The following is a 25,658-nucleotide window of genomic DNA, read 5'->3' as shown; positions in this document are numbered from 1 at the left end:
AAAAAAAACAAAAACAAAACAAAAAACTGAAACTCTATACCCATTAAACAACAGCTCCCCAACACTGCCCCCCCAGCTCCTGGAAACCACCATTCTACTTTCTATCTTTATGAATTTGACTTCTAGGTACCTTATGTAAGTAGAATCATACAGTATTTATCTTTTTGTGACTGACTGATTTCACTTAGATAATGTCCTCAAGGTTCAACCATATTATAACATGTCAGAATTACCTTCCTTTTTAAAGGCTGAATAATATTCCACTGTATACATATACAACACATTTTGTTCAGCCATTCACCCACTGACGGACACTTTAGCTGCTTCCACCTTTTGGCTACTGTGAATAATGAATACAGGTATACAAATCTCTTCAAGAAGGCAGTTTTCATAGTAATGAGTAAGCAGCTACCTTAGTTTCCTCACTGGTAAATGGAAAATAATAGTAGTACCTATCTCATACTTTTTTATAAGGCTTAATTTAATTAAATGGAAGAGATGGAACAATGCATTCAAAAATATTAGCTGCTATTATGATCATTAACATCATCATCATTACCATCAACTCTTGACCAGCACACTATCCAACAGAAATGTGATCCACAAAGGTAATTTTAAATTTACTAGTAGTCACATTAAAGACTGCAAAAGCAAACAGGTAAAATTAATTTTAATAATATATTTAACAAAACATATCCCAAATGTTATAATTTCAACATGTATTAAATATTTTTAAAAATTAGTGAGATACTTTATATGCTTTTTTTGTACTAATCTTTGAAATGCAGTATATATGTTTACACATAGAGCATACCTCAGTTGTGACAAGCAACATTTCAAGTGCTCAACAGTCATATGTGGCTACCATATTGGACAGTGCAGCTCTAGATTGTACTTGTCTAATCCTGTTTCACTATCATACTGATTTGACAACAGAAACATTAAATTCGATGAAACAACTTTTTCCCTCACTAATCTTTCTCAAAAATTTCTAGACAATTCTTACAAAGTTATTCTCCCATATTAAAGTTATCAACAATCATCTAGTACCAAAAAATCCTATTAATTATGTTAACTGGAACTACATTAAATGTTCCTATTATTTTGGGTTCTTCATTTTTTTATACTGTGCTCACTCAAATTAGATTTTTAATCAACCAAAATATCTCCCTCTTTTCCACCTTGCCACCAAATTGTACTTATTTTCTAATTCAAATTAACTATTGGTTTATCTTCCTGTAAAATGTAGTTTTAAAATTATAACATACACTAAAATACAGATATTTAAAATCATCTTATTTATTAAGCTCCACATTATTTTAATATTTAAACTACTAAAAAAAGGTAGTGATCAAATGACACATTTAAGAAATAACAAATGTGAAATAAAGTGTCAATCTGTTGTAAATAAAACTAGAAGTATGGAAATTTGAATTTTTATTATTTGTTACAGGATGGAATCACTGGGGGGGGGTGGCTGTCGTAATACAAAGAATATTTCTATAATTAAGACTTATGGCGACAAAAAAGCTCTTTAGGAAAAAAATGAATTTATTCCTTGACAATGTGCATAAATAAGATGTTTATAACATTTCTCCAAAAAGGTCAAGTTGTATACTTACTATGATCAACTGTTTTTCATCAGCTTTCTCTGCTTCTTTTAGTTTCAATTCTTTTGGAATTGTTATCTCCAAATGGGAATTACACTTAGGCCAAGAATGATTTGGTGGTATCTCCCTTTAAAAAAACAACCAACCAACCAAACAAACAAAAACTATTAAATGTTATAGATTCATATCACTTCAAATCACTGGTAGGAAAAAAAAAACGTATTTTCTATACAACACTGACAAATATCAATTCCAAGGGGGGAAAAATAACCTTTTAAAAACCAAAACAAGGAAGGAAACCCAAAGAAACAACTAACTTGCATCAAATAAACAAAAAACTGCAGCACTAACTATAGTATGAGTAAGTTTTACATTTCATCGTTTTAGCAATTTAAGTCACTACAGTTTGTCCTAAATACTGTTTTCAGTAATGAGTAAAGCTAAAAAATCATACTAATTTAATTTTGAAATTAAAGACAACAAAAAGCTTTTAAGCTACTGAAAACACTTTTACATGTTGCTAATACTCATATCATGGGGGTTTTTGGGAAAAAGGAGCATTCTCAAACATGGCTGCTGGGAGTATAAGACACAACCACTTTGCAGGGAAATCTGGCAATGCAGGTTAAGTCCTATAGCTATGAATTTATCCTAGATATAGTCAGAAAAGTGGACAAAGATATATGTGTTTATTGCAGGACTTTTTTTTCTGATAGAAATAAACTAGAAACAACCAAAAATTCTATAAAGTAGAGAATTGTTAAACAATGGAATATTCACACAATGAAATCTACTGCAGAATTTAAAAGCATGAGGAAGGAATGTAGAAAAGATGCCTATAACACATTAAGTAAAAAAATAAAAGCTATGAAATAGTATGTACAGACATAGAAAAAACTAAAATGAAAAGAGAACTTGTATAACCTCTATGTGAAAAACTGATGGTTACTAGCACAACCTTTCAGGGGGAAAAACCCCCAAACTCAAAACTTACAGGTATAAAATCCTTAAGTTCTCATATTTATACTTATATTAAACTAATACCTTACCTGTTATCACTGGTCTTAGATGTTTGGTTAGTGAGTATATTGTGCTGTTTGGGAGCTGAACCTGTGATTTAATCAAAAGATGGGTTATGTACTAAGCCTTTGTACTAGCTCTCCACCTAATGGTTAAAAATTATAATAAAGACAAAACCTCAGTGCACTAAATGCTTTATTTTTAATAAACACCATTTGATAAAATTAGAGCGCCTTCCTAGAAATTACTCTTCAGAGAAGAGGCAAAAAGGCTCTACAGAGCTGCAAAGAGATCTAATGGTAGATCAAGTTTGTCTCTAGTTTCACCAATAATTACTAGCACTGAACAATAAAGGAAACTGTTTAAATGCTTGCATAATTATACAATCTCTAAATGGAAATAAATGAAAACATGTTTAAAAAAACCTGTAAGGGCTTCCCTGGTGGCACAGTGGTTGAGATACCACCTGCTGATGCAGGGGATACGGGTTTGTGCCCCGGTCCTGGAAGGTCCCACATGCCGCGAAGAGGCTGGGCCCATGAGCCATGGCCACTGAGCCTGTGCGTCTGGAGCCTGTGCTCCGCAATGGGTGAGGCCACAACAGTGAGAGACCCACGTACCGCAAAAAAACCCAAAACAAACAAACCAAAAAAAAAACTGTAGGACTTCCCTGGTGGCACAGTGGTTAAGAATCCGTCTGCCAATGCAGGGGACAAGGGTTTGATCTCTGGCCCAGGAAGACCCCACATGCCACGGAGCAACTAAGTGCGTGCGCCACAACTACTAAACCTGCATTCTAGAGCCCGCGAGCTGCAACTACTGAAGCCCGTGAGCCTAGAGCTCATGCTCCGCAACAAGAGAAGCCACTGCAATGAGAAGCCCAAGCACCGCAAAGAAAAGCAGCGCCCGCTCACTGCAACTAGAGAAAGTCCGCGCACAGCAACAAAGACTCAACGCAGTCAAAAATAAAATATAAATATATACATTTATAAAAAACCAAACCCAGGGCTTCCCTGGTGGCGCAGTGGTTGAGAGTCCGCCTGCCGATGCAGGGGACACGGGTTCGTGCCCCGGTCTGGGAGGATCCCACATGCCGCGGAGCGGCTGGGCCCGTGAGCCATGGCCGCTGAGCCTGCGCGTCCGGAGCCTGTGCTCCGCAAGGGAGAGGCCACAACAGTGAGGCCCGCATACCACAAAAAAAAAAAAAAAAAAAAAACCAAACCCAAACAAAAAAAATCCTGTAGTCTCTGGAGTTTTAATCACATTACTAATCAAATAATGCAATAATCCATTTATTTTCTAATGAATAAATGCATTTCTTGTGTTCATATTATACTTCGCCTTCCCCCACTAAGAGAAAAGGTTAAATGACATGCAATGGAAGCAATTATCTGAACTCAATATTTTGCTCCAAGTGTATCTTTCCTTTACCAGGGAGAAACAACAGAAATTAGGAATTTTTTTTTCTGTTTCTCGTGGTGCTTCATCTGATATAGGTGAACTAATCCCCATCCAAGAATTCAAATAATACTTGCCCAATTTTTCTTTTTTCTTTCTTTTGGCTACGCCACACAGCTTGCAGGATCTTAGTTCCCGGGCCAGGGGTTGAACCCGGATCCCGGCAATGAAAGTGCCAAGTCCTAACCACTGGACCGCCATGGAATTCCCCCCAAAATTTTCATAAGTTTACAAAAATAAAAGTTTTTTTATGGTATAAGTGGACAAACTGCAGCAACTGATTAAATTCTTAATTCAAAGATAGAATTACTAAGATGGAAAACTGAGTGATTAAGAGTTAAAGATAAGAACCTGAAGTGGTAAAGCACAGTCATTTATACTTGAGAAATAAACTGCTACCACTAATTTAAGCAATTCATTAAGTAACACTTCTCCAGAAAGTAAGTCCACAAACAAAAGATTGATAAACAAAAGAATTTTTGGTAGGGAATCAAAGAATCATCTTAAGTACTATAAACAAGCCAATCAACAGAACCAATTCTCCCCCTTCAAAGAATGGTGATAATCACACATCAGAAAAACATAATGGTTAAAAGAAGGATTTAACAGGCTTATTTGGTAGTGGATATAGTCTACTGTTATGCTGACAAAAATATGTCTGACCACTGTGAAATTCGAACAATATTTTCAAAGTATTACCTGGAAATTTACTTTCCCCTGTATCAATTTTTGCTTGACTGAGCAGAGTTGAAACAGTAGTAGTGGTATTTTCCACTGGATTGTTTTCAAGCTTAGATTCCAAACATAAGCTGCAATTCTAAGCACATATAATTCAAAACGTTAATATTTGCTTTTATATCAACCTTTGGGTCTTATCCCAATACTTTCAGTGAATTTTAGCACTATACTAAGAAAATTTAAGCTAATATATGGAATAATTCACACAGATATGCCTTAAAAGTCTCTTTATGATCTCCCTATAAGCCACCCTTCTCAGCATCAACTTCTACTATTCCTCTTCACACTAGATCGAAAAATTTACCTCTCCAACAGATATATTCCATATTTGCCTGGCTCTATACTTTTTCTGAGTATCATCTACCTAAACCTCAATGTCCATTAATAGCCACTGTAACTTCTCACTACCGAGGACTTAATATGTGGTTAGTATGACTGATTTATTACAAATGTAAATCACACACCAGATTTTGAGGTGTTAGTACAAAAACGTAAAACACCTCAACTTTTAAAATTCATGACACGCTGAAATAATAGTATTTTTATATGACAAGTTAAATAAAATCTATTAATTTTACCAATTTCTTTTTTTTTAAATGTGGCTACCAGAAATTTTTAAATGATTTATGTGGCTCACATTATATTTCTAGTAGATAGTGCTAATCTAGAACACCTTACCCCCTGTATAAACTCAAGTCATTACTTAAATATTAACCCCTCCCATGAAGTCTCCTCCAAGTTTTCCCATCCCCTTTCCCCAAATTTTCCATCTACTTCATCTGTCTTTCATGCCCTTATCACTTCCTATTTTGAATTAGTTATTTGTTTTCTATTAATCTCCTATAACTCTTAAGAGCAAAGACTATTATTATTATATTTATCTTTGTATTCCCAAGAGCCCCTAAATCAGAACTCTTGTCAAAGCAGATACTCAATAACTACTGAAGGAAAATACTACAAACTCTATCAACATTAGCTGTCTCAAAGAAAAGGAAATGAGGAGGTGAACAATTAACTTTCTATGTGTATGTATGTATGTGTGTGTATCTATCTGTATTGCGATTGTTACAAAGAACATGTAACATTATTTTTGAACATTACACTTTTGAAAAATGAACATTTTTGTCATTAAAAAGCAGAAAAATTAAAAACGGTAAGAACAATTACATGTTACTACTTAATCTCCATTAGGAAGTTAGTAAATTACTAGTTTAAAAAACAAATCATAAGGGCTTCCCCTGGTGGCACAGTGGTTGAGAGTCCGCCCGCCAATGCAGGGGACTTGGGTTCGTGCCCCGGTCCGGGAAGATCCCACATGCCGTGGAGTGGCTAGGCCCGTGAGCCATGGCCGCTGAGCCTGCGTGTTTGGAGCCTGTGCTCCGCAACGGGAGAGGCCACAACAGTGAGAGGCCCAAGTACCGCAAAAAAAAAAAAAAAAAAAAAAAAAAAAAAAAAATCATAAAATAATTGAGCTTTAAAATTCATAAAACCCAAATAATTTAAATTCAGCCCAAAAAATTCAGAGAAGGGCTATCAGATGCTCAGCCTTATCAGCCATCATCATTTTTCAGTACTGCTGGGACTGACACCTTATAATAAAAAGAGCAAAATTACAAGCAGCCACAGAAAAAGTTTTCAAATGATTTAAGGATTGTTTTTTACATTCTCCTATTTCCCCAAGTATAAATCCAGCTAGATTCTGAAGCCAATCTCAGTTCAAAGCCTGACTCCATCACTTACATGGATCTTTAAACCTCACTTAAATCTCTAAGCTTCACTCTCCTCACCTGTAATATATGGATAATAACAGAACTTATGCTGTAGAATGTGGTGACAATTATATGAAGCTCTCCTCTGCCTAACAAAGAGGCAGTGTTCATTAACAAAAGCTCCTATGATGGCTGAACTAAAACATCTTAGCGTTTATGGGAAGAAGAGAAATTTCTAAGTGACTAGCACAATGTAAATTCCTTAAAGGCAGGAAACATCATCTTATGTAGCCTTATTAGCACAGTGTCTCGGATGCAGCAGGCAGTCAAATATGTCTTGAAATGATGTGGTCACCACCACATCTCCTGACCACTCTGTGATAGTGATCATATTGTTGGTATCAGTGAAAAAGTTGGAAACAACTTAAAAGTGCTTTAACAGAGAAAAACATAAATAAACTGGTATATTCCTTTACAACTATTAAAATACCCATGTATTAATAAATATCTAATGTACTGATTGCACAAAATCAAGTTGCAAAAAATATGTGTATATAGAATATACACACACAAACTATGTTAGCTTTTATGTAAACATTTAAAATACAAACAATGCTAAGTATTCTTTATAATAGATATATATACATACACAGTGAAATCAAAAATAAAAACAAAATATCCATACCAACTTTAGAAGCATATTTAACTCTGGGGAGAGAGGTGAATGGAAAGTAGAGGGAAATATGGTCTTTATATCTGTAACATACTTTTCTTATTTTAAAAGACCTGAAGTCAATAAAATGTTAATTTTTGTCAAATTTGGGTCGTAGACACAAGTATAATATTGGTCTCTCTGTAGTATTCTAAACGTTTAAAACTCAAGACTTCCCATGTAAATTTTTATGTAAATAAAAATTTTAACACAAGTTACACAGGACTGTTACTCATAACATTCCTCAAGATAGAGGTATTACATAAATCCAAAGCACATCTCAGTAAAAGCAGCATTATAGAAGATCAAAATAATGTAGTCTAACTAAACATCTCTATTCTAGTAGTTAGTCCAAAGGAATGGATTTCTTATTTCTCAACATAGTCCCCATAAACTATCTGCCTTTTGAATTTTGACAGGCATTTATGCAGCAAGGAGTTAAAAGAATACACTCTGCAACTACACCTGGAGTGTAGGCTGTCAATTTTTGACAAAGGCACACCCTGAAGAGAAAGCCACTCTGTGTCTGCAAGAGGCCACACTTACTACTCATTCTACCGCTCACTACTTACTTTAATTACTGTCACTATTTGAATAATTGTCTTCTAATTGACGCTTCCATTCACGTTTGCACAGAAAATAAAATCTAAGAGTACCACATTATATCTGTTCCCGTTAAGTTCACTTTCAATTTTAGTCCAGGACAGCAGACAATAATCTATTTTCGGGGCTTCTGACACAAGCCCTGACTCCTTACTCAAATTTGATTCTAGACCCAAATGCCTCAAAAGAGAACTTTAAATCACTCCTAAAACTTTAAAGTGACTTGACTTTTTTCCTCTACCCACGAATTTTTTCTCAAATGATCTTCTAATATTCAGAGTATCTCTCTGTAGAAAGAATGATGGGCTGAGCATCTGAACACCTGAATTCAAATCTATTTGCACAACCAAACATATGACCTAACCCACATTCCTCTATTGCTCTCAGCTTTCTCATTATAAAATTAAATAACTAAAACAAATTGGTGGAGTTCTAAAAATCAGTATTATAGAGCGCTAAAGTTTGACACATATAAAATTTCTGCCTATTGCTTTTATATATTGGTATTTTACCTATGATTTAATTTGGAAAGAAATGGGCTCAGCTGCTTTTAAAGGTTTCAAAACTACTTCTCAGATAATCATTCAAGTTTCTTCCAGCTATTTAGATTCTGTTTTTCAATTTACTTTTCCATCTTAAAAATTCTTGACCACTACAATTTTATTCTTAGCCTGAGGACTGAATTATTTACATCTTTCAGACACTGTATTTGCCAATGGTTTAAAATGGCCGCACAAGTCAAACCAAAAGACGTCTCTACTATTAGAAATGTTTAACTTTTAAATTTTATCAGGTGGGGGAAGTTGATTTGTGCCAGCTGAAATTAATTTTAACAACTTGGTCAGAATTGGGCCCAACTTCAAGTTCTACATTTTAGTCACTCACTATGAAACATAGTTTCTGTGGTCACAATTAATAGAAAAAGGAAACAAATCAGTGTGTTAAAGGAAAAAGAAAAGCTAGACTTCAACAGGTTTATGCTTCAAATAAAACAAAAATGAAGGATGAAAATAAGGAAACAATGACAAGCATTCATGTAAATATGAGACATCTAAAGGCGTCAGTAAGTTCTATCACTCACAAGATTGGGTTAATAAAATAGAATTCCTCAACCTTTTACAACTTAATTCTTAAGTTAAAATATGTTGTAAACATTTAAATCTTATCAGAAATTACTCAGACACCTCTATGTACATGATGAAAATAGATTACCTTATCTGGTGTTGATTCAAAAGAATCTTTCTTCTGGTTATCCAAAGGCTGATCAGGAGGTGGTTTTATCTGATTACCCAAACAACAATTTTCAGGAGGCTTTTTTGGGGTTTTATTAATGTCAACTGTAATATCATTAAGTTTAACTTCTTCAGAATTAATTTCTTTCATTTCTTCCTGCTGGCAAGCTTTATTTTTATCATCGTGTGGTTTTGACCCTAAAAATGTACTTTGAGTCACTGGATGATGCATTTCTAATGCAGGCAGTGAAAAACTGGGTCGTAATAAGCACAGTTTAGGGGAAAATTGAGACTCTAATTTATTCTGCTGCACAGAGTTAAATTTTGAGAGCTTAATTTTAGTCCAGTTGGAGTTCTTTTTAGTTGAGTTGTTTATTCCATTTAGAATACATTTCACAGGCTTTGTTTTTCTACTGGGGAAGAAACGATTACACTGAACATCCTGACTTGTTTCCTTCTGATGAAGTATTTGTCTTTCAGTATCAGTCTCTTCCAATTTTATTTCTGTAGGCTTCTCCTCCTTTACATTTTCCATTTGTGAAGATTCCTTTTTTACTTCTACAGTATCTGACTCAATTTCACCAGCAATTTCTTCACAGAGCTGGAGAATGCTCCCTCGTTTGCTCTTTCCTGCTTGCTCCAGCTCATTATCTATACTTTGTTCAGGCACTGATGGCTGTGGACTTTTTTGGGATTTTGCACTAGTATTCACTTGTGTATGAACTGACTTCTTCATCTCATTCTTTTTAGAGACCACTGAAGTAGCCATTTTTGATCTTTTTATCTCAAAAGAAGTTACAGGCACAGATTTTGTTTCCTCTTTTCTAGTATTCTTCTGAAGACACTTTTCAGATCCTTTTATGCACTGAGAACTACAAGTATAAACTGTCTGATGCTCTACTTTGCGTTTTTTTCCTTTTGGGGAACTTATTACTTCATTAGTTACAGAATTTTCATCCTCTTTAGAATCAGACTTTATTTCCAGTGCTTTTCTTTTCACATGTTTCTGATTTGTTTTAACTTTATTAGATTTACTCTGAGTATTGCTACAGTGCTCTTTTTTTGTTGGTGGCAAACTCTGTTTAACTGCTTGAACTTGACCCTGAATGTCTCTATTACGCAGAGACCTTGTTGAAACCTCTGTTAACTGTTGTAGTCTTTGTGATCTCCGATTAAGCTGTTCATTTGATTTAGGGGTTTTGTGCACTGACTTTTTCTGAGATAATTTCTTCTGCTTTGTAGATTCTTGTTGTGAATGTCCCTTTACAGTCACCATATTTTTATTAATAGGTTTACTAGCTTTTTTATCACTGGATGCTGACCTTGTGCTCATGTATGTTCCTAATTCAGGCTGATTGACTTTACTTTCATTGGAAGATTTAACCAGTGATTTTATAGCTTCCTTTGGACCTGATTTTTTTACTAGATTCTTTTGAGAACCTTGAATTTGTGTTTCTAGATTCTTATCTTCACTCTTTTTAATAACACTGGAGGAATTTTCTTTTGATTTCTCCTGAATGGACATCATTCCTGAGTAAGGTCTTCCTTTTCTGAGTAGTTTTTGAGATTTTTGTGTCCTGGTAGTTGTAAATGTTGAATGTCTAGTACTATTACTGAGCAGCAGGTCTTAAAAATCAACTGATACTAATATACATTTTCAACAAAAATACTAGTTTGCTAAGATTTCTGTCATCCTTATGACATGAGAAAAGCTGGCATGAAGGTTGAAAGATATTTGGTTTACTTTGGACGAGGCAATAGAAATTTGAGGAAAATTTAAATCTAATCTGATATTTTCAGAACTTTTTATGAAAAAATTTTAATTCAAGTTTGATCTATTTTGTTAATTTTATTCAATTAATATCAGTTTTCAGGGCTAGCCCTATTATTGGAGGAGTTATTTATCACTGACCTGTCTGTTTTGACAAAGTTTTTGAAAACTTTTTTCTTCTGAAGTCTACAGTTATTGGACTTTGATTCACTGGAAACATGTCTTACAGTTAACACGTTTCTTTCCTTGTTTGTTGAGTCTGTTCGTTTAAAGTTCTTATCTAACCACTTCCGCTTAATAAAATAGTCTATTAATATAGATTTCCTTTTGTGCTGCCATTTCTGGAAAAATAAAAAAATTAAAATTAAATTTTGTACAATTCAAGAAATTTAGCAATGCTGATACTATTCAGAAATAACCATGACTTACATAAACTCTAACTTCTCTTTTTAAATTATTTAGTCTGTATACTTAAGGCTAACAGAAAAAAGTATCCCAAGTACAGTCTTATAAATAATGGAAAACCTGTCTTATGTAAGCACACAATAGTTGAAAATCAATCTATTCCTTGAGGTTACTTACATTTCCTTTCCCACAAGAAAGAATTGATCTTTCAGCCACCATAACTCATAAAAATTTGACAAAATCATTCCTTATAATTTCCTTTCAACACATTACACAGCACCTAAAAGTAAAATATTTTAAAATGTTTAAAAGGTACAAAGATGTAATCATTCATTTACATCTCATCAAATCTATTAACCAACATGTTAATCTATACTCCATAATTTTATCCTATCCTACCATTAGTCTTCAGAGCTCAGTTTACACATAGCACTTAATTTTAGTATTTCTAACCTGAAGTAAACTATGGTACATGCATCCAATGAAATACAACATTTCTATTTCATCGATGAAATCCATTTTATGTTTTAAAAAAAGTTTTAAAATACAAAAAACAATTCATAATATAGACATATAATGGTTAAGCTAGTAAAATCCTATTTTGAGGAAAAACAGTACACATAAATAACTATATTCATAGAAAAACAGTGACACACAGTAAAGAAGGCAGATTTAAACACACACATTTACCTCTACTCTCATGTAATACCCACTAAAAAACAGAGCAACAGATTAAAACGAAGCAAGACAAAACCATAAACCCAAAGGATGAAGAACAAAAGTGTAGATGATAAAAATTAAATGTACAGAAGCTACAAAGAAAGACAAATAACTAACCTCCAGACTCAAAAAAACCTGATCCTAAACTAGAAATTGAGGCAAGCCAAGTGAGAAGCAGCTCTACGTAAACCACAGAATCCCTCAAGAAGCAGAAATTGGCAGTACCAGGAGATGGGATATGGGGAGGAAAATGGGATTCACAAAAGGGGAAAGACTGACACACAGCCATTCCAATTACTACCACCCAGAAGACTACCCCTGAAGACTGGTATAAATTTTTGGAAGGAGTAAAACAAAAGGTCTTTGCTCTGTGGGCTCAACAATCACAGCTGAGGGAGGAAGTATCATACTGACAACAGTAAGTAGCAGTACACATACTGATTACTGAAACCCAATCCTTCCACCCCAAACCCTCTTTGCCTACTCACAGACTCCCAGAGGACAGCAGCCTAGTCTATGCATTCTAGGAAGGAAACTAAAAGATCATTTTCTAATGAATTTGACAAAACTAGAGAAAGACCTAAAATATACTGATAGGGCCCACAGTCATTAATCACAGACATACACACACTCACTCACACCCTACCAGCAGGAGACTACCCACCATCCAAACACAGTTTCCAATCAGTTTTTAGTGTCTCACTTGTAACCATGAGCAAAACCAGAATCACCACGTACAAGAGGAGAACCTTAAAAAACCAGGGAGGAAGTAGCTTGGAAGAAAAAAACAATGCACAGACAAAAACTAAAAATAAGTTAATTCATTCATGAAACAAATATATAAGAACGTTCACAGTACAAAAAGGAACTCTTGAAAATTAAAACTCATATTAAAGAAATTAAAAAGTCAATAGGAGCAATAGAAGATAAAGGTAAGGAGATCTCCTATAAAGTAGAACAAAAACAGCAAGGTGGCAAATAGGAGACAAAAGAGAAGAAAAAGGAGAATAGTTCAGTAATTGTGGTTTTAGAAAACAGAGAAAAAGCACTGAAAAAAAATCAAGAATTCAAGAAATTTTCCTATAATTAAAAGACATGAGTGTCCAGATTAAAAGGGTCAAAGCATCTAGCACAATGGATAAAAAAAGATTTTGATAAGTTTGCCATGGGAATTCCCTGGCAGTCCAGTGATTAGGACTTTGTGCTTTCACTAACGAGTGCACGGGTTCAATCCCCAGTTGGGGAACTGCGCGGTGGGGCCAAAAATAATGATAATAATAAAACAACTCCCCCCATAAAAAACAGATTAAAATTTGGGAGAATTTTAGTATTTGTCTTCAGAGTGGGAAACGCTTTCAAGCCTTGTCACAGAATTCAAGTTTGAGGGATAAAACTGGGGGAAAAATACTGGCAAGAAACATCATAAGCTTATCACCATAATATATTCACCAGAAGTAAACCACAGATGGCTGGTGAAATAATAACAGAATAACAAATTAGAACCAAACCAAATACCATTTTTTACCTATCAGACTGGCAAAAGATCAAGAAGTCTTTAACAACACAGTCTTATTAGCAAGGATTTGTGACAGGTTACTCTCATATTACTGCAGGTGATTCAATGTCTATGCAGGACAATCTGTCAATATCAGTCAATACTATATTATAAATGCTAAATATCAAACAATTTCATTTTCAAGACTTTATATTACAGATATACTTGCACAAGTGCACAGACACAAGTAAATACAAAATTCATTGGAACACTGGATTAACAGACTGAAAATCCACAACATCCATCATTATAAACTGCTTTATAATTAATGATACATTCATACTATATCATGCAATCATGTCAAAGCAGAGATGAGATTCAAGTCAATTCCAGGCAAAATTCCCACAGGCTTCTTATACGGAAACTGACAAGCTGATTTTAAAACTTATGTGAAAAAGCAAAAAAAAAAAAAAAAAACCACAAAAAAAACACCACATACAATAGTCAAAGCCCTTTAAAAAAAATTCGAAATAACTATCTGATTTCAAGACTTACTAAAAAGCTACAGTAATCAAGACAAAGGGACACAGAGATCAATGGAAGAAAATCCAGAAATAGACACATACATTTATGGTCAGTTGAAAGAAAAGTCTGAAAAAAACAGTGTTGGAACTACTGGATATCCAATAGAAAAAAAAAAAAATCAACACTTACCTCATACAACACACAAAAATAAGTTGAGACTGATCACAGACATAATGTAAAACTATAAAACTCTAAAAGAAAAAAAAAAGGCAAAAATCTTTGAGACTCTGAGGTAAACAAAGATTTTTAGGAAGGAATCCTGTTCATTCCACATAAAAACTTGTCCAAAAATCTTAAAAGCAGCTTTGTGTACAATAACCAAAATCTGAAAACAACCCAAAAGTTGGGTGAATGGATATATACAAAAATGTGGTATGTCAACATAACAGAACACTCTGTAATCAAAGAGAACAAACTACTGGAACCACATGAATGAACTTCACAATCATGATGCTAAATGAAAAAGGCTAGAAACAAAGACTATACAAACTATGATTCTACTTTTTGGAAATTCTAGAAAAGGCAAACTTATCTACAGTAACAAAAAGCAGATGAGTCACTGCCTGGGGTCAGGAGTGGAGGGAGAGATAGACTTTTGGAGGTAATGGAAATGATCTCTATCTTGATTATGATGGTGGTTCCAAGAGTGTGTAAATCTGTCAAAATCCACTAAATTGTACACTTTAAAAGGGTGCAGTTTATTAAACATAAATTATGCTTTAATAAATCTGTCTAAAAAATAGAACTGTAAGTAACTGATATGGACCTACAACCGAGAAACACTGTTAAGCCAAATAATGCAAGGTGCATAACAGGGTGTACTTCCCTTTGTGTAAAAAGAATAAAAGGGAGACAGTGGGAGGAAGGAAAGATATAGAAACATATGTGTGTTTATGCACACAACAGGTATGGAAGGATACACAAGAAACTAGTAATAGTGAAGACTTCTGGGAAAGAGAACTACGGGACCAAATGTGAGAAGTGTGGGAAAAAAAAAACTTACTTTTCACTAACTACCCCATTTTATTATGTAAACATATAATCTTGTCAAAAAAAGTTACATTTTTCTGAATATATTAAGTATATTTGGCATACTGGCCAATTATCTTTGAAGGCACTGAATTGTAATAGTATAGGCCACTTACCTTCCTGAAATGAAAATCACATATAACTTTTTTCTTCAGGTTGATGGATGATGCTTCTAATGAATGATGCTTCTAATAACTTCCTGTGTGTTTGGTTGTTAATCTTAAAAAAAAAAAAAGAATTCTACAGCTAAAGTAAAACAAACTATTAAAAAACATTAGAATACAAAAACGGTATTGCCTATTAACTGTCTATTAAGTATTAAAACAACTTAGACTAAGCTAGACTAACAATGATCTAGTGACGATTTTTCACTTGACATACAAAAATCATGCAACTCAATATGGTCATCATCTCATTTTTTATACCATATAATAGATTTATTTGGTTTTTCTTCAAAAATAACCACTACCTTCTATCCCAAACCCCACCTCCATGTAAGGAGTATATTATTTTCCTTCCCATCAGATGCTCAGCTTGACCATATGTCTTACTTTGGCCTCATGGTGGACAGAGCATACTCTCCTGCCCCCATAGCCTTGCATCTGATGATTTGGCCAATGGGGTGTTAGCAGAAAGTATGCAAACAGAGGTTTGAAATATCTTTGTGCAGTTGATCTTGCCCTCTTGTTACCTCTGTCATCACCACGAGAAGAGTTTCAGCAGGTAGATGCTGCCCCTTCAGCCTAGGCCCCCAGAAGAAACACAAACAGTAAGACTGGGCCAAACCCCAAATGAGGTGCCAAGCCCAACCCACAGGGAGAATTAAAGCCCACCCACACACCCACAGCTAAGCCTAAGCAGCCACAGCAGCTCCACAGATACATAAGCAAAAATAACTGCTGTTTTGGGGCTTCCCTGGTGGTGCAGTGGTTGAGAGTCCGCCTGCCGATGCAGGGGACATGGCTTCGTGCCCCGGTCCAGGAAGATCCCACATGTGATCCCACATGCCGCGGAGCGGCTGGGCCCATTAGCCATGGCCGCTGAGCCTGTGCGTCCGGAGCCTGTGCCCCGCAACGGGAGAGGCCACAACAGTGAGAGGCCCGCGTACCTCAAAAAAAAGGTAAATAAATAAAAAATTTTTTTTAAATAAATAAATAATGTTTTAAACCACTGAGCTGTAGGGCAGTTTCTCATTCAGCAATAACTGATTAATACATATTGCAGTTAAATTTTCTGGGAAGCTCCATATTTACCCAAGATTAAGCCTCAGAGGTACAATAACTTGAAAAAACAGAAAATTCATTTAATTTCCTTTATTACTTTAGCGCCAAGAATTTTAATTTTAAAAATGATGAATTACCTTACTTTACTTCTTTTCCTCACAATTTCTAAATATTTTAACATTTGGCAGTTGGGACCTACCATAATAAAAAGGTTAACTGATACACAAATCTACAGTACTTGTCACTCACCTGTTCAGGTATGCTAAGGATCACTTCACTTTAGTTTGCCCTACGTGTTAAATCATTATCAACCTAGCATTATACAACTTAATAACATCCCTTTCTATTAAATAAAATCTTGCAATCAAGGACTGAAATGCATTCTCTAACCTGTTAACAAAATGACAAGATCCCTCCACAACCCAGAGCCAACTAATTAACAGAATTCTAATAAAGTCAATATTGGGGCCAAAAAACAATAATCAAACTTAACATGGGACTTAACTGGTGGCGCAGTGGTTAAGAATCCGCCTGCCAATGCAGGAGACACGGGTTCTATCCCTGGTCTAGGAAGTTCCCACATGCCGGGGAGCAACTAAGCCTGTGCAACTACTAAGCCTGCGCCCTAGAGCCAATGAGCCACAACTACTGAGCCCACGTGCCACAACTATTGAAGCCTGCGCGCCTAGAGCCTGTGCTCTGCAACGAAGAGCAGCCCCCACTCGCCGCAACTAGAGAAAGCCTGCACGTAGCAACAATGACCCAACACAGCCAAAAATAAAAAATAAAACAAAAAAACCCATAAAATGATCACTTCAGAAAACTCACAATAACATTTATATAGAAAGATAATTTACAAGATATATGTTAGAAAGTACCTGAGAATTTAAGAGTACATCCAATTTCCCAACAGTACCTTATAATAAAATATACTCAAATTTTAATCATTAAAATATTTAGATTACATCACCCAATATATTTTTAAGTTTAAAGTGATTTTTTAAAAACCATTTTATAATTGGGAATTCCGTGGCAGTCCAGTAGTTAAGACTCCGTGCTCTCACTGCTGAGGACCTGGGTTCAATCCCTGGATGAGGAACTAAGATCCCACAAGCTACACTGCATAGTCAGAAAAAAAAAAATTTATAATTGAGATGTAATTTGAGATAGGACTATAAAATTCACCTATTTACAGTGTACAATTTAGTAGGTTTTAGTATATTCAGAGTTGTACAACAATTGCCAGTAGTTCCAGAATATTTTTACCACCCCAAATCCATTAGCAGTCATTCTCTATTTCTCACCCCCCTTCCAGTCCCTGGCAATTACAAATCCACTTTCTGTCTTTATGGATTTGGCTATTCTGGATGTTTCATATAAATGAAATCATAAACACATGTGGGCCCTTTGTGGTTGGCTTCTTTCACTTAACATAATGCTTTCAAGGTTCAAGCAGGGTTGCAGCATGTTTCGGTAATATCTTGTGCTTTATGGCTAAATACCATTCCATTGTATAAATATATCACATTTTGTTTGCCTATCCATCAGTTGATGGATTGTTAGATGGGCTGTTGCTACTTTTTGGCTATCCTGAATAATGCTATGAATAATCCTGAAGGAGTTTTTATGTGAACATGTTTTCAAGTTTCCTAAGAATATAACCATTGGGCCATATGGAAACTCTATGTTTAACTTCTGAGGGACTGTTTTCCAAATCACCTGCAACATTTTACATTCCCACCAGCTATGTGTGTGGGTTCCAATTTCTCTACATCCCTGTTAGCATTTATTATTAATTTTTAAAGTTTTAGTTATCCTTTTAGGTATAAAGTAGTATCTCACTGCAGTTTTAATTTGTATTTTCCTAATGAGTAATTATGTTGAGCATCTTTTCATGTGCCTATTATCTGTATTTCTTCTCTGGAGAAATGTCTATTTGAATCCTTTCCTCATTTTAAAAATTTGGTCATTTTTCCTTTTATCATTGAGTTGAAACAGTTTTTTACCTGGATATTAGACTCTCATCAGATGTATGAACCACAAATATTTTTCTCCAATTCTATTGGCTGTCTTTTCACATTTTTGCTAAGAGTCCTTTGATGTACAAAGGTTTTTAAATTTGATGACGTCCAATCTATCTTTTTGTTTGGCTGCTTGTGATTTAAGGTGTCATATTTAGGAAACTATTACCTAATCCAAGACCATGAAAATTTACATCTATGTTTTCTATGAGTTTTACAGTTCTAGCTTACATTTAGATCTCTGATCCATCTTGAGTTCATTTTTGGTGGGAAGTAGGGGTAAAACCTTTATTCTCTTGCATGTAGATGTCCAACTGAACCAGTGCCATTTGTTAAAAACACCATTCTTTACTAACTGAGTTGCCTTGGCACTCCTGTTGAAAATCAATTGCCCATAAATATATGGGTTTATTTCTGGACTCTAAGTTCTATTCCACTGATCCATATGATCTTATGCCAGTACCACAGTCTTGATTATAGTAGCTTTGTGGGGTTTTTTTTGGTTTTTTTTTTAATTGAGGTATAACTGACGTTTTACTAGTTTCAGGTGTTCAACATTATCATTTTGATCCGTGTATGCACTGTGAAATTATCAAAATAAGTCTAAATTAACATCTGTCATCTTACATAGTTACAAAAATTTTTTTTCTTGTGATGAAAACTTTTAAGATCTACTCTCTTAGCAACTTTCAAGTATGCAATATAGTATTATTAACTATAATCACCATGCTGTACTTTACATCCTCATGAATTACTTATTTTATAGCTGGAAGTTTGTACCTTTTGGGCTCCCCACCCGCACCCATTTCACTGACCCTGGCCTCTGTTCTTTGTATTTATGATCTTGCTTCTTTTGTTTTGGGGGGTTTTTGTTGTTGTTTAGATTTCACACATAAGTGAGGTCACACAGTGCAATAATGTGATTTATAAGAATATATATATATATTCGATCAGATGACCAACCTATATTTCTCATACCTATTTGGTCTTTGTCCATAGTTCCTGGCTCACGGCTCACAAAGCCCTTGTAATTTGCAGAATTAACTGTTGAGGGCTTCCCTGGTGGTGCAGTGGTTAAGAGTCCGCCTGCCGATGCAGGGGACAAGGGTTCATGCCCCGGTCCGGGAGGATCCCACATGCCGCAGAGCGGCTGGGCCCATGAGCCAATGGCCACTGAGCCTGCACTCTGCAAAGCGAGAGGCCACAACAGTGAGAGGCCCCACATACCACAAATAAAAAAAAAAAAAATTAACTGTTAAGAGCAATCAAGGTGTCTTTTGTTATGTTAATGGTGGCTTTGGAAAGCACCAAAGGATCAGAGCTAGTTGCCAGTGGAGCCAACCATGTGATAAGAGGGTTGGAACTTTCAAGTCCTATCCCTTAACATCTGGGGAGAAGAGAAGGGCTGGAGATTGAATCAATCACCAGTGATTTAATCAATCCTGCCTATGTAACAAAGCCGCCATAAAAAAACCAAAAGAATAGGATTCTGGAGAGCTTCTGGACTGTGAACATGTGGAGATTTGGTGAGAGTGGTGTACTCGGAGAGAGCATGGAAGCTCTGAGCCCTTTCCCCCACATCTTGCCCTGTGCACCTCTCCCATCTAGCTGTTCCTCAGTTATATCCTTTTATAACAAATCAGTGATCTTAGTAAAATGTTTCTCTGAGTTTGGTGAGCTGCTCTACCAAATTAACTGAACCAGAGGAGAGGTCGTGGGAACCTCTGATTTATGGCCAGTTGGTCAGAAGTACAAGTAACAAACTGGGCTTGTGACTGGCATTCTGAGTTGGAGGCGGTTGCTGGAACCTCCAGTCTGTAGCTGGTCAGTAAGAACCCCAAAGTAACAACCGGGGCTTCTGACATGTTGGGGAGAGGAGGGGCAGTCTTGTAGACTGAATCCATAACCTGTGGGATCTGATGCTATCTCTAAGCAGAGAGTGTCAGAACTGAATTGAATTACACCCTGCTGTTGTCTTAAGAATTGCTTGGTGCTGTGTAAGAAACACTACACCTACACCTACACACACACACACACACACACACACACACACACACACACACATACACACACGGAAGTGGGTCCAGGGACCTAATTTGTATGGTATTTATCTTACTCTGACTTATTTCACTTAACATAATGCTCTCCAGGTCCAACCATGTTTTCTTTCTTTCTTTTTTTTTTTTTTTTTTTTGCAGTATGCGGGCCTCTCACTGTTGTGGCCTCTCCCGTTGCGGAGCACAGGCTCCGGATGCGCAGGCCCAGCCGCTCCGCAGCATGTGGGATCTTCCTGCACCGGGACACAAACCTGTGTCCCCTGCATCAGCAGGCAGACTCTCAACCACTGCGCCACCAGGGAAGCCCCAACCATGTTTTCTTAAACAGCAAAACTTCATTCTTTGTATGGCTGAATAGTATTCTCTTGTGTACACATACCACATCTTTATCCATTCATCCATGGATGAACACTTAGATTGTTTCCATATCTTGGCTATTGCAAATAACACTGCGATGAACACGGGGGTACATATATCTTTCTGAGGTAGCGTTTTTCATTTTCTTCAGGTAAATACCCAGAAATGGAATTGCTGGATCATATGGTAGTTCTATTTTTAATTTTTTAAGGAATTCCATAGTGGCTGCACCAATTTCCATTTCCACTAACAGTACACATGGGTTCCCTTTTCTCCACATCCTTGCCAACACTTATTATTTCTTGTCTTTTTGATATCAGCCATTCTAACAGGTATGAAGTGATATCGCATTGTGATTTTGATTTGCATCTCCCTAATGATTAGTGATTCTGAGCATCTTTTCATGCTCCTGTTGACTCTCCGTATGTCTTCCTTGGAAGAATTCCATTCAGATCTGCCCATTTTTTATTTGAACTGTTTTTTTGCTATTTATTGAGTTACATGAATTCATCATGTATTTTCAGATATATGATATGCAAATATTTTCTCCCATTCAGTAGGCTGCCTTTTCATTTTGTTGGTTTCCTTTGCTGTGCAGAAGCTGTTTAGTTTGATGCAGTCCCACTTGTTTATTTTTGCTTTTGTTGTTTTTGCTTTTGGTGTCAGATTTAAAAATCATCACAAAGACTTATGTCAAGGAAATAACTGCCTATGTTTTCTTCTAAGAGTTTTATGGTTTCAGATCTTATGTTCAAGTCTTTAATCTATTTTGAATTAATTTTTGTGTATGGTGTATGATAGTGTTCCAGTTTCATTCTTTTACATGTGGCTGTCCAGTTTTCCCAACAGCATTTACTGAAGAGACTGTCCTTTCCCCTGTATGTTCTTGGCGCGCTCTCTTTTTTTGCCACGCCAAGTGGCTTGTGGGATCTCAGTTCCCTGACCAGGGATTGAACGTGGGCCACGCAGTGTTGTGAAAGCCTGGAATCCTAACCATTAGGCCACCAGGGAACTCCCATTGGCTCCTTTTTCAGTTAAGTTTTTAAATGAGGAAATGTGACTCCTTCAACTTTATTTTTCTTTTTCAATATTGTTTTGGCTTTTCGATATTAATTTTAAGATCAGTTTGTCAATTTCTGCCCAAAAAGTCAGCTAGGATTTTGATAAAGAATTGCACTGAATCTGAGGATCAATTTGAGGAATACTGCCATCTTAATAATATGTCTTCCAATTCTTGGACATAGACATCTTTTCACTTATTTAAGTCATCTTTAATAATTTTAAACAATGTTTTGTAATTTTCAGTGTACAAGCCTTGCACTTCTTTTGTTACATTTATTCTTAAGTACTTTGTTTTTTATTCTACTATAGAAGGAATTGTTTTCTTAATTTCCTTTTTGGATGGTTCATCACTAGTAGAGAGAAATACAATTGCTTTTTAAAAAAAAAATAAATTTATTTACTTATTTATTTTGGCTGCATTGGGTCTTTGTTGCTGCGCATGGGCTTTCTCTGGTTGTGGCAAGCAGGGGCTACTCTTCGTTGTGGTGCGCTGGCTTCTCATTGCAGTGGCTTCTCTTGTTGTGGAGCACGGGCTCTAGGTGCACAGGCTTCCATAGTTGCAGCACGTGGGCTCAGTAGTTGTGGCTTGTGGGTTCTAGAGAGCAGGCTCAATAGTTGTGGCGTATGGGCTTAGTTGCTCCATGGCATGTGGGATCTTCCCGGACCAGGGCTTGAACCCGTGTCCCCTATGTTGGCAGGCGGATTCTTAACCACTGTGCCACCAGGGAAGCCCTACAATTGCTTTTTGTAAGTTGTTCTTTTATCTTGAATTCATTTATTAGCTCTAACGGGTTTTTTTTGTGGATTCCTTAGGATTTTCTCCATATAAAACCACGTCATCTGCAAACAGATATAGTTTTACTTATTCCTTTCCAATCTGGATGCCTTTATTTCTTTTTCTTGCCAAATTGTCTGGGCTGGAACCTCCAGTACAATGTTGAATAAAAGTGGCAAAAGCAGATGTCCTTGTCTTATTGCTGATCTTAGGAGGAAAGCCTTCAGTCCTTCACCGGTAAGTATAATGTTAGATACAGGCTTTTCACAGATGCTCTTCTATTGCAACTTTGTTGGATGTTTTTATCAGGAAAGATGTTAAATTTTGTTGAATGCTTTTTCTTCATCTATTGAGGTAATTATGTGATTTTTTTCCCCTTTATTCTATTAACATGGTATATCACCTTGTTAATTTTCATTATGTTGAACCAACTTTGCACTGCTAGGATAAATCCCATTTCGTCAGGGTGTATAATCCTTTTTATATGTTGCTGGATTCAGTTTGCGTGTACTGAGTTGAGGAATTTTTATGTGTATATTTATAAAAAATATTGAACCATAGTTTCTTTTCTTGTGATGTCTTTGTCTAATTTTGGTATCGGGTTTTACAGTGGCCTCATAGAATTAGCTAAGAAGTATTCCCTCCTCTTGCATTTTTTGGAGGAGTTTAGGAATGCATGGTGTTAATTCTTTAAACACTTGGTAGAATTCACTGGTAAAGCCATCTGGGACTGAGTTTTTCTTTTTGGATGATTTTTTGGTTACTAATTCAATCTCTTTATTTGTTATAGGTCTATTCGGATTTTCTATTTCTTCTTGACTCAATCTCTTTCTAGGAATTTTTTCATTTTATCTAGGTTATCAAAATTGTTAGTGTATTCAACTGTTCATAGTATTCCCTTATAATTCTCTTTTATTTCTGGAGGTTGTTAGTAATATCCCCTCTTTCATTCCTCACATTAGTAACCTGAGTCCTTTTTTTCTTGTTAAAACCATTTTTTAAAAAAGAGAAAAGCAAACTAGGCTACCTTTAATTTCTAGGCACAACAGCAAATCAGCAGTTTCTTTAACTACTCTATAGCAAACTGTCAATTCTGTATATTGCTCCAAATTTCATAGAGACAAGAAAAACACTGATCTTAAGCAGCAGCTCCTTTCATCCTACTAATCCCATCTCTCATTCTTGAGAAGCCAAGTCTCTGTGAACCAGCTGCCTCATATGGGGTAGCTTCCAAGGACAGAATTAAGTATCGACCCAAGGCTTCTACTTATTTTTAATTTTTACTCAGTTTCTCCAGATACACAAGGGGAGGGGGTCCTAACCAGAGGGACCTGTGTTTCTAATCTATTTTGAGAAGTTTATGCTTGATATTAACAGACCATCCAACTACAATTTCTGTATCCTTAAAATAGGCAGAACACAGAGTAGCAGTGCATTACAACTATGCAATACAAGATGCACTTGGGAAGAAGTGGAATTTTCACAGTAGGAAAAAAAAATGTGTCCTCCACTAATAGCCTCCTTCTTGGATTCGTGCCCAGTATTCAATGGGTCATGATCATTTCTGTTACAGGTCTCAAAAGCAGGAAGTAAACAGGGGCAGCAGCATTCATCCAGCTACATTCGTGTACAGATTAGAATGTTCCTTAAATCACCCAAAGCTTAAGGACAAACAGAAATATTAGCAAGTTGAAGGGTCCTAGAATAAAAAATTAGTATTTGTTCTGGTGTATATCTGCTAGAAATGATACAGGTTCCCACCCTGCTAAGTACTACCAGTGGGCTCCCATTTTTTGACAAGGTGGGTAGTAAATGGGAACTCAAGACAAAGATGCAGGGACATCTAGGGCAGACACAGGGAGGCTGAAAACTCTATAAACTCCCAAATCCCTTGCCTACAAAGGTACACCCACCCCAACCAGCTTTCTGAGTTAAAACCTTTCAGTTACTGCACCTGGAACAGGTGCCTCAAAAAGAAATACACACCAATTCTCCCCAGTCATATGAGAATTAGATCCCAACACAGTCCAGAGAAATAAGAGACCAGTCCTCTGAGGAAACAGTCTCTACACTAACCATCAAGAGGAGTCTGGAGAATAAGAGTGAATCTAAAGGTAATAAACCAACAAAGATGGAATATAAGGCTTGATAAGACCATTTACTGTCATGGGTGGACTCACATGATATTCTCTTTCTTCAAAGGGGCAGATAGCAAATATTTTAGGCCTTGTAGCTCACATACAGTCATGATTACGTATTCTTCTTTGGTTTTTTGTTTATTTTTTTTACAACCCTTAAAAATATGTAAAACCATTTTGAGGAATGAAGGAAAGGAGAACTGACTAAATTTGGCCCAAGGGACAAACCTGTTTATCAGCACCTGCTCTAAAGCACACCAAAGCATTAAATAGTCTGTTAAAGGATTTCCCTGGTGGTCCAGTGGTTAAGACTCCGTGCTCTCATAGCTGAGGGCCAGGGTTCAATCCCTGGTCAGGGAACCCAGATCTCACAAGTGGCGTGGTGTGGTAAAAAACAAAACAAAACAAAAAACCAAGAACCTTAAAACAAAAAGCAATATTAAAGAGTCATATCTTAATGCTAAAAGCTTCAATTCAACAGGAAGATGTAACAATTTCAAACTGCTCACACCTAAAAACATAGTCTGAAAAGTGTAATTCCCAAACTGACATATACAGTCCCCTAATTAAAAGAACTACAAGGAGAAATATATAAATCCAAAACTGTAACTTAGAGATCTGGCAACACCCCTCTCAGCAACTGACAGAACAAGCAGACAGAAAAACAAATGAACAAAAAATGCAGTGTACAGAATTATGAACTAATTATACAGAATCATGAACAAGACAAGTAATTTTAATTTTGAACTAATAAATATATGCACAGGGTTTCCCTAGTGGCACAGCGGTTAAGAATCCGTCTGCCAATGCAGGGGACACAGTTCGAGCCCTGGTCCGGGAAGATCCCAAATGCTGCAGAGCAACTAAGCCTGTGCGCCACAACTACTGAGCCTGTGCTCTAGAGCCCGTGAGCCACAACTACTGAAGCCCGCGCACCT

General features: G+C 36.1%; 1 protein-coding gene across 3 annotated transcripts in view; it reads right to left on the bottom strand.

The window, feature by feature from the left end:
* Window positions 1–25,658, bottom strand: part of ESCO1 (establishment of sister chromatid cohesion N-acetyltransferase 1) — a 71,732-nt gene that overhangs the window by 33,543 nt on the left and 12,531 nt on the right. For all 3 annotated transcript variants that reach the window (XR_010836975.1, XM_067015559.1, XM_067015560.1), the window contains exons 2-7: window positions 15,204–15,306; window positions 11,436–11,538; window positions 9,063–11,194; window positions 4,788–4,905; window positions 2,660–2,720; window positions 1,623–1,737 (exon numbers count right to left, since the gene is read on the bottom strand). Coding sequence is in view for 2 of the 3 variants with exons in the window: in XM_067015559.1 (XP_066871660.1) it covers window positions 1,623–1,737; window positions 2,660–2,720; window positions 4,788–4,905; window positions 9,063–10,610 (1,842 nt within the window). In the remaining variant the exon portion in view is untranslated. The remainder of the gene's footprint in view (window positions 1–1,622; window positions 1,738–2,659; window positions 2,721–4,787; window positions 4,906–9,062; window positions 11,195–11,435; window positions 11,539–15,203; window positions 15,307–25,658) is intronic.

This window comes from Kogia breviceps, chromosome 15 (assembly GCF_026419965.1).
Source record: "Kogia breviceps isolate mKogBre1 chromosome 15, mKogBre1 haplotype 1, whole genome shotgun sequence".
Classification (NCBI taxonomy): domain Eukaryota; kingdom Metazoa; phylum Chordata; class Mammalia; order Artiodactyla; family Physeteridae; genus Kogia; species Kogia breviceps.
The sequence above is the reverse complement of the archived record's forward strand: the minus strand, read 5'-3'. Positions and strand labels throughout refer to the sequence as shown.